The sequence below is a fragment of the Dipodomys ordii genome, unplaced genomic scaffold (genome assembly GCF_000151885.1).
Source record: "Dipodomys ordii isolate 6190 unplaced genomic scaffold, Dord_2.0 Scaffold50, whole genome shotgun sequence".
Classification (NCBI taxonomy): domain Eukaryota; kingdom Metazoa; phylum Chordata; class Mammalia; order Rodentia; family Heteromyidae; genus Dipodomys; species Dipodomys ordii.
This window is the reverse complement of record NW_012267266.1, coordinates 4,916,406-4,926,147: the sequence shown is the minus strand read 5'-3', so window position 1 is coordinate 4,926,147 and position 9,742 is coordinate 4,916,406. Positions and strand designations below refer to the sequence as shown.

Here is a 9,742-nt window from a genome sequence, read left to right as displayed (position 1 = left end):
CTTCCGGCTTTTTTCTTATGTGGTGCTGAGGAATCGAACCCAGGGCCTCATGCATACAAGGCAAGCGCTCTACCACTGAGCCACCTTCCCAGCCCCCCCTCCTGTTATTTTTGACTAACTGAAATCTTAAGACTTACTAATGAATAGTATTTTGAGAGGTTTTCTTCCTTTAATCCTGGTTTGAATGTGGTGCCTCACTTGAGATTGGCTTGTGCTCTGCCACTTCCAGATCATCGTTTTGCTAGATATTTTGGAGATGGAATCTCAGACTTCTCCAAATCCTACCCTCCTAAGTAGGTGGGGGTTACAGAAGTGAGCCAAGCTCCCAGCATATAAGTTTCATTAAACATTTCTGGTCACGTCTTTTGCTTATTAAAACTAAAAATAAATTGAAAATGCCAGTCCCAAGTTTTCACATTATAGAAATCTCAAAAGAGCCTTGTAACTAACTAGGCTTGTCTATGCTGATAACACCATTTTGCACCAATCCTTTCAACTCCTGTATTTGTTTCCATTTTAGCCAGTTAGAAAATCTTGTTTAACTTCTCCCATTGGGAAATATAGAAAATATGACATGTCATAGTCCCAAAGTCAACCACTCACTGACAAACATCAAGATGTTTTTCAAATTTATTTATTTAAAAAAAAATCCAGAATGGATCAAAAAGAACAATCATCAAGGATGTAGGTGCCAGACACAGGCCAAGAAAATAGCTAGAAAAGTATGCCTTGGGAACATTCAGGACTTCATCTCTACCTTAGTTTTAAAAGCTATAACCTAACATAAATAGCTTTCTTTTCCACTGACCTAGCTTCTGCACCTACAAATGTGGCATAGCTAGCTGGCTTGCTTTGCAAAGGCCTCAGTTGAAGGACCACATTTACACACAGGTCATTACAGTATCACTTTTGGCCAACTAAAAGGATCTTAACTTCCATATGGTCTCATGCTAGGTACAAGGCAGACTACCTTCATTCTGTATGAAATGTTTTCATCCCTTGAAAATATGGCCACTTCAGCACAAACTGATCGTTAAGTGATCAATAAACTGTCTCCCTACCCCCTTACATGCTTAAAAGTGACAGGCTAGGGACAGAACATTGTGAACTTTCTACCGTTAGATTTATCACTCATTAATGATTGGTTAGCTAATTAACACTAAATTTACATTAAGGAAATTATATATAGAATACTGCAAAAACACAGTAAAAAGACTGACATTTGCCCATTTCTGCTCAGAAGTCCCTTCACTCCCAAGCTTCATAGTATGCTGTCCTCTCCACTCCAAAATGTACTGTAACTATTACTGTTTCTCCTCCTTTTGATCTTCCTTTTGTTCCCCAGTGCCAGAACTTCCAGAGCCTTCTCGTTCAGATGCCATCTGTTAAGAAAATATTTGAAAACCATTCAAACTTACACAGTAGGGCTGTTTTCTCTGTTGAGCACCAAAAATGAAGAAACATCCTATCCTACAATTCTAGACTCAATTGTACATTATTGGTGTTCCCTGTGATTTCTTTTGCCAGTTAAGACTCACTCCAACAGTCAAGAGGGCAGGGGATTTACTAACTACAATACTCGATTCCCTATCTGATTATGAAGGGAGACTGACAAGTTATTAAGAGCAATTCCAATTATAATCTGAATTAAGTTCTAACCAAACACTTGTTTTTTTTTTTTTGGGTCTGGTCGTGGGGCCTGAACTCTGGGCCTGGGCGCTGTCCATCAGCTCTTCAGCTCAAGGCTAGTGCTCTACCAGTTGAGCCACCTGCTTGTCCTTTCCTCCTTAGTGGTGGGCTTGAAAGGCAAAATCTTTTAATACTCTACCACTGAGCTACCTGTACCCCAGCCCGTCCTTCTCTTTACCTTTTTGTATGCCATTTCAAAGAGCTTCAGTGATGCTTGCTGAAGGGAAGATGCTGCCTGCCTAATGTTTTCTCCTGTTTCACTGTCTTTTCGAGCCAAGAGCTCCCTCATTTTGGATATTTCTTCTTTTAGCTTGTTGCACTTAAAAAACAAAAATCAGAATAAGTTTCCCATACTACCATCACTTGTAACCGTAATTTTCAGAAACATTAAAATGAAAACTGAAACAAGCTTTGATGCCATTGGTGATAATGCTCTTTTTTAAAAATAACCCACCTCATCAGCAGGCAGTTGGTCTTTGAATTCTTCCATCTTTGTTTCCGTGTCATGAATAATTCCTTCAGCCATGTTAACTGCTTCAACTCGTTCCTTAGAGAAAAAAGTTTTAAGCAGTTAGTACCTACTGCATACAGGTACAGTAAAAATGGAGAATTCACTGTGCTTCGAGGTAGAATGGCTTTTCAGAGATTTATTTGAGCTAGATTCTGTAACATGGAAATTTTGATAAAACTCTAAAAGACCAAAAACAAAGTAACCGTCCCCCCCCCCCCAACACACACACATACGACAAGGCTGGGCACTGGTGGCTCACTCTGTAATTCTAGCTATTCAAGAGGCTGAGATCTTCTGAGAATCACAAGCCAGCCAGGGCAGTAAAGACCGTGAGTTTCTTACCTCCAATTAACTACCAAAAAAGTTGGAAGTAGAGTATGGCTCAAGCTTTGAGTAAAAAGCTCAAGGACAGTACCCAGGACTCACAAACTGACAAACACACAAACCACAAGCCAGACATGGTAGCTTGTCTGTAATCTCAGCTATTAATTAGGTAGGCTTAAACAAATGGGTTGAGTACAGGAGTTTGAAGCCAACTTGACCAATAAATATATCAAGACCTCAGACATTCTACAGTTATAAGGGGAAGGAATAGTAAACTGGGGTTGAGGAAAGCAAAAATAAAAATCAGTGATATGGCCCAAACTCACATCTATGTCCCATGCCCAAGTCTTACTAATATTAAATTTAGAAGAAAGGCCAAAGCAATCACCTTCTTTCGACGGTCTTCCTCCGCATACTTCTCTGCATTTTTAACCATATTTTCAATATCATCTTTGCTTAACCCACCAGAAGACTGGATTACAACTGTAATTTAAAAAGAGATGGAAAAAGGGTGAAAGAAGGAAGAATCTCTTTAGTTATTGTCCTCTATCTAGAAAGGAATTCCCTATTGCCCTATAATCAAACCAAGGGTCCAAAATATAGGAAGATCAACTGGTCTGCCTGCCTACTGAAACCTGTCTAATCTACAGGCTTATTATTACTCCTTCCTCCCAAACATCACACTTCCAAAAGCAAATCTGGTACCTAAGAAAGGGCAAAGACTTCATCCTTCCCCTAGAATGAAGGGGAAAAGATAATGCGTACGAGTTTGTTTACCAACAGATGTCCTCCAATCTTATTCATTGTCTGATAAATGAAGACTTACTCTGCTGCTCCCGTCCTGTGCCTTTATCTTTGGCAGAAACATGTACAATTCCATTGGCATCAATGTCAAATGTAACTTCAATCTGAGGGACTCCACGAGGGGCTGGAGGAATTCCAATCTAGAATAACATCCAGAGTAAACTTCATGAAAGATTTGGTTCAGTATTATCATTTCTCTATCTGTATGGTCTTAGGGTGAACAAAATATTTGCTTTTTGGAAGGAATATCTTCACTTAATGTACAAAAGCAAGTTTGTTAACTGAGGGTTATAGTTTCATTGATGCTTAAAATTAACAAGATATAAAATAGCAGTTTGCTGTATTGACTACAATGGTGATGTACCTTGGGACACAGAATGAAAAGCAAACTCCCCACTATAGCTCACCAAAAATTGGTAAGTAATGCTGATAAGAAACTAATTATTAGGGGGGCTCATGCCTGTAATCCTACTCAGAAGGTTGAGATCTGAGGCTCATGGTTCATAGCCTGCCTGGGCAGGAAAGTCTATGAGACTCTTATCTCTAACCACCAGAAGACCGGAAGGGCTCTGTGGCTCAGGTGGTAGATTGCTTGTCTTGAGCTGAAGAGCTCAGGGACAGCGCTCAGGCCCAGAGTTCAAGCCCCATAACCGACAAGAAACAAACTAGTAATTATTAGATTTATCTTTTTTTTTTTTTTTTGGTGCCAATCTTGGGGCTTGAGCCCAGGGCTTGGGCGCTGTCCCTGAGCTTTTTTTTTTGGTTGTGGGGCTTGAACTCTGGGACCCAGGCCCAGTGTAGCACTCTACACTTGAGCCACAGCGTCACTTCCGGTTTCCTGAATGGTTTATTGGAAATAAAGAGTTTCACCAACTTTCCTGCCCAGGCTGGCTTTGAACCACGATCCTCAGATCTCAGCCTCCTGAATAGCTAGGATTACAGGCGTGAGCCACCAGAGCCCAGCTCCCTGAGCTTTTTTGCTCCAGGCTAGTACTCTTACCACTGGAGCCCCAGCTCCAGTTCAGGCTTTTTGGTGGTTGTTTTAGTCATGGTCTTTCCTGTCTGGGCTGGCTTTGAACTATGATCCTCAGATATGTCTCCTGAATAGTTAGGATTACAGGTGTGAGCCACCAGCACCCAGCTAGATATCTCTTAGGTGAAATAAGGAATTTCTCTGAGTTCATGCTATTTCTGAACACTTCCCAGAATCTTATAAACAAGATAGAAGTTCTAATGCATTAAATAAGGCATCGAGGTAATAATGGAAATCATGGACAGAATTCTTCTGCATTTCTAAGTTTAATATAGTATATATGTATTTGAGTTTATAGGAGTTGGAAACTATGGAACTTTTATAGCAAAGAAATCAAGGTGTAGAGTATTATTATCATAGTACCTACCAAAGTAAACTGACCAAGAAGTTTGTTATCTCCAGCCATCTCTCTCTCACCCTGACATACTTTAATTTCCACTTGAGTCTGTCCATCAGCAGCAGTTGAAAATACCTAGGAAGAAAATTTCTTGGGTTGTCAATCTGATTAAACTACGCTCTTTATATAGAAGACAAACCAGGGAAGTAATTACAGCCTCATTCCTACATTAACTGGGTCCTAATGTACAATATGTTTAGAACAAAGGCCTATGTAATGTCTTTACAGAGAATAAGAGTAGGATTAGTGTACCAGAAGGGCATATAACAGCTATTGTTTCAACTAAGCAAATGCACTGTATAAAGATAAAGCAGTAGCAAAGAAAGGCATCAAAATGAGATAAATACTGAAGTTTGCTAATCTGGGCAAATAAGGATCAGAGGTAGATGATTTATCATGTGCTCAGTTATAGAAAGTCACCACATACTTTTTTCAGAATGATGTGTTGACAAAACATCACTGCACAAACAGGAGCAATACAGTATTTCAGCAGTGCAATATTTACTGGTTAGCAAAAGTATATACCACTACGCTGAAATAATTTTTAATCCAAGACCAAGCCATACCCACAAAACTGTTTGATAGCTCACCACCACACCATCCACCCCATCATTCACCCAGAAAACAAGCAATCTCATATAGTCATACCCACAAAACTGTTTGATAGCTCACCACCACCCCATCCACCCCATCATTCACCCAGAAAACAAGCAATCTCATATAGTCTAGCCACAGCAGTGTTTTTCCTGCTTTGAGAACAGAAGAGAATACAAACAATGAGATGGTTTAGAAGATGACTATCAATGTCTATTCTAAAAGCATTGCTTCCTCCTGATGTAATAACTTTCAGGAACAAAAAAGGGAAACAAAGCTAAGAACTTGTCTGGGTTGGTAAACAAAGTAAAAATAACTCCAATCATACCACTCACAGAACACTTCTGCAAGGAGGATGAAGGATGGTTCTTACCTGGCTCTTTTTGGTTGGAATGGTGGTATTCCTGTTAATAAGTTTGGTAAACACACCTCCTAGAGTCTCAATACCCAGAGACAGGGGAGTAACATCCAGAAGTAGCACATCTGTGACATCACCAGCTAACACACCTCCCTGAATGGCAGCTCCAATCGCCACAGCCTCATCAGGATTAACAGCTTTACTTGGGGCTCGGCCAAAAAGATCTTGCACAGTCTGCTGAACCTAATATAAAGAATCTGTTACTCAACTCTCAGGGCAACTGACAAAGAAGAGTAAGATAGAAAATGTGTCCTAAAATATCAGCCAGATCTCAACATATTAACTCAAATGGAAGAATGCTTACTCGGAGGGATAATGGAAGGGGCAACACTGATCAAGAAGCATTGTACTAACCTGAATTATGGAACTATAACTTCTTTGTACAATTGATAATATTATTTATTCAAATTACTTCTTTCAGTTGAATTGTTAAATGTTTTGGTAATACAATTTAGTCATAGAATATTCATTGTCCATTTTAATTTGGAAAATATAGTATGTTTCTCCATACAATACATTAAATCAAGTGAAACAGGGTACAAGACAAGGGGACTTATCAATTGAGAGGGCTATCTCTTGTTCTATACAGCATTACTAAAACCAACTTAAAACAGCAGTAATAGTTAAATATGTTAAACAATGTTAAAATAAGACAGGTGCCAATGGCTCTTATCTGTAATCCTAGCTACTCAAGGAGGCTGAGATTTGAGGATCATGATTCAAAGCCAGCCCAGGCAGTTAAGTCTATGAGAGTCCTTATCTCCAATTAACCACCAGAAAACCAGAAGTGGCCCTGTGGCTCAAGTGGTGGAGCATTAGCCTTGAGCTGAAGAGCTGAGGGACAGCACCCAGGCCCAGAGTTCAACCCCACAACAGACCCCACCCTCCCCCCCCCCCAAAAAAAAGATTCTCCTTGACACTTTTTCCTCCATGTTTATTCTGGGTTTACTTTCCCAAGTCAATGTATTTCAACAGAAAAACTAATAAAAAGCCAACATCATTCTAGAGTCAAGAAATTCAGAAAGTTTATGTTTATCTGGGCACCACTAGTCTATAATCCTAGCTAGTTAAGAAGCTGAGATATGAGGATGATTTGAAGCCAGCTTGGTCACAAAAAGTCTGAGATTCTTATCTCCAAGTAATACCCTCTTCTATTCCCAGAGCCAGAAGTGGAGCTATGGCAAGTGCTAAAGCACTAGCCTTGACAAGAAAAACTGGGCTTCACCCAGGACTAGAGTTCAGGCCCTAGTATTAGCACAATTTTAAAAAGTGTGCCTATTATTTTCTGCATAGTTTTCAGAATGATGTGAATACATAAAATGCATACTATGCAGAAAAGACTTATGACCAAATACCCTCCCCTCTAGGAGTTGACTGTACAAAGTTATTTACATAATCTTTGGCCTCAAATTTTCATTCCTAAAAGCTTAAAAGATGCATGTTCCCACATCTAAAGACATTCTGCTCTTCCTAAATCCTTTATTTATACCCTTCAATTAAAGGATGAAGCTAAAAACTGGGACAACAATCTCATCTCTCTTTTCTTTTCCCCAATCGTGGTGCTTGACCTATGAATTCTAGGCCTAGGCACTGACCCTCAACTCTTCAGTTCAAGGCAAGCGCTCTACCACTTGAGCCACAGCTCCACTTACGGTTTTCTAGTGGTTTATTGGAATTTATAAGGGTTCACGGACATTCCTGTCCTGGCTGGCTTTGAACTGTGATCCTCAGATCTCAGCCTCCTGCGTAACTAGGACTACATCTTTTCAAGATGACCTGGGAAAGAGAATGGGTCCCAAGAATACATTGTGTACATTTTTCCCTCCATGATAAGGATCCATAGGTCCATACCTTAGGCATCCTAGTCATGCCACCAACAAGAATCACTTCTCCTATGTCACTCTTGGTGACTTCTGCATCCTGCATAGCTTTCTGGCAGGGAGCAATAGTCCTCTTGATAAGATCAGTGACGATTCCCTCAAATTGAGCCCGTGTCAGCTTCATATTCAAATGCTTAGGTCCAGAAGCATCCATAGTGAGATATGGCAAGTTGATGTCAGTCTGTCAGGAAATGTTTAATTAAATGTCAGTGGGAAGGCCAAATGGTAGTTAAGTTTCTTTAATTCTCCAGTTAAAAGGCGACCATAACCTAGGATGTCTTGAAAAAAAGTCTCAGGAAGGGTGAGACTTTAAGGCAATTACTCCTAAGATGCAACCTCTTACTACTCCAGATATCAGAATCTGCTTTAATGATGCCTACAAGTTTTTCCTGTGTAGACAAAAGAAAAAATTCCTCAGAGATAAAGAACTATGGGTCAGTACTTGAGGGATGGGTTGGGCCAGTAAGTGGGGGGAGGAGGCAAGGAAGGATGACTCTGGTATTCTTCTTGTATGAAAACAGAACAATGGCTGGACGTGGGCAGCTCATGCCTGTAATCCTAGCTATTCAGGAGGCGGAGATCTAAGTACTGTTTAAAGCCAGCCAAGGCAGGAAAGTTCATGAGACTTTTTTTTTTTTTTTGCCAGTTCTGGGCCTTGAACTCATGGCCTGGGCTCTGTCCCTAGCCTCTGTGTGCTCAAGGCTACTACTTGAGCCACAGCACTACTTTCTAGTCTTTTCTGTTTCTGTGATACTAAGGAATCAAACCCAGGGCTTGATGCATGCTAGTCAAGCACTCTACCATTAAGCCTCATTCCCAGCCCTCAGGAGACTCCAATTAACCACCAGAAAACTCAAAGTGGAGCTGTGGCTCAAAGTGGTAGAATACTAGCCTTGAGTAGAAAAGCTCAAGACAGCTCAGTCCCCAAGTTCAAGGCCCATCACACACAAAAAAGTTGAAACTGTTTTCAAGGGGATTGAATAAAGGAGACGGATGAGTAAAAGTAGAGGGATGGAGGTGAGACTGATTTGAATACAAAAGAGCAGGAAGCTGGTGGCTCATGTCTGAATCAGTTCAAAGCCAGCCTGGACAAGAAGTCTATGAGACTCTTATCTCCAATTAACCACCAGAAAACCAGAAATGGTGCTTTGGCTCAAATGGTAAAGTGGTTGCCTTGAACTGAAGAGCTCAGGGATAGTGCCCAAGCTGAGTTCAAGCCTCACTACTGACCAAAAAAAAAAAAGTCACAAAGAACCTCCTGCTGAACAAATAATTTTTTTTTTCTTTTTTGGTGCCAGATCTGGGGCAAAAAAAAAAAAAAAGCAAGGCTGGAAAGGTGGCTCAGTGGTAGTGCTTGCCTTGCATGCACTGTGTTTAATTCCTCAGCACCACATAAGCAGAAAATGCTAGAAGTGGGCTGTGGCCAAGCGGTAGAATGCTAGCCTTGAGCTGAAGAGCTGAGGGACAGCACCCAGGCCCAGAGTTCAGGCCACATGACCACAAAAAACAAACAAACACACACATGAGATCACCAATTAATCATGAAATAACCAGAAAGTATAGCTGTGGTTCAAATGGTAGAGCACCAGCAAAAGAACCCTAAAGGACAGTGGCCAGGCCTGGAGCTCAAGCCTCAGTATAAGCACCAATAAATAAAGAAGGAAAGAAATTAGGAAGGAAAGAATGAAGTAAGGAAATAAACACACGCTCAGGCTAAATGGGTACATCAAGACTAAGGGAATCTTCCATGTCTCACCTGCACAGATGAAGAGAGTTCACACTTAGCCTTCTCAGCGGCTTCCCGTACCCTCTGTAGTGCCATGTTGTCTTTGGTCAAATCAACCCCTGTCTACAAAATGAAGACACACAATACTAGCATTAGTGAACTGATAAGCACTATTTATACTTTATAATAGTCTTGTGTTTGTTGCCAACCACAAGCTACAATAATCACCACAGGGGCTGGGAAGGTGGCTGAGTGGTAGATCGCTCGCCTTGCATGCATGAGGCCCTGGGTTCAATTCCTCAGCACCACATAAGCAAAAAGAAAAAAAGCCGGAAGTGGCGCTGTGGCTCAAGTGGTAGAGTGCTA

At 40.8% G+C, this 9,742-nt stretch overlaps 1 protein-coding gene across 1 annotated transcript in view; it reads right to left on the bottom strand.

Annotated features, from left to right (window-relative positions):
* Positions 1-612: 612 nt before the first annotated feature.
* Positions 613-9,742, bottom strand: part of Hspa9 (heat shock 70kDa protein 9 (mortalin)) — a 21,808-nt gene continuing 12,678 nt past the window's right edge. Inside the window, exons 9-17 of the mRNA XM_013020375.1 lie at positions 9,407-9,499; positions 7,622-7,831; positions 5,726-5,953; positions 4,729-4,833; positions 3,351-3,468; positions 2,913-3,007; positions 2,144-2,236; positions 1,868-2,008; positions 613-1,382 (exon numbers count right to left, since the gene is read on the bottom strand). Coding sequence (XP_012875829.1) covers positions 1,305-1,382; positions 1,868-2,008; positions 2,144-2,236; positions 2,913-3,007; positions 3,351-3,468; positions 4,729-4,833; positions 5,726-5,953; positions 7,622-7,831; positions 9,407-9,499 — 1,161 coding nt within the window. The 3' untranslated portion in view covers positions 613-1,304. The remainder of the gene's footprint in view (positions 1,383-1,867; positions 2,009-2,143; positions 2,237-2,912; positions 3,008-3,350; positions 3,469-4,728; positions 4,834-5,725; positions 5,954-7,621; positions 7,832-9,406; positions 9,500-9,742) is intronic.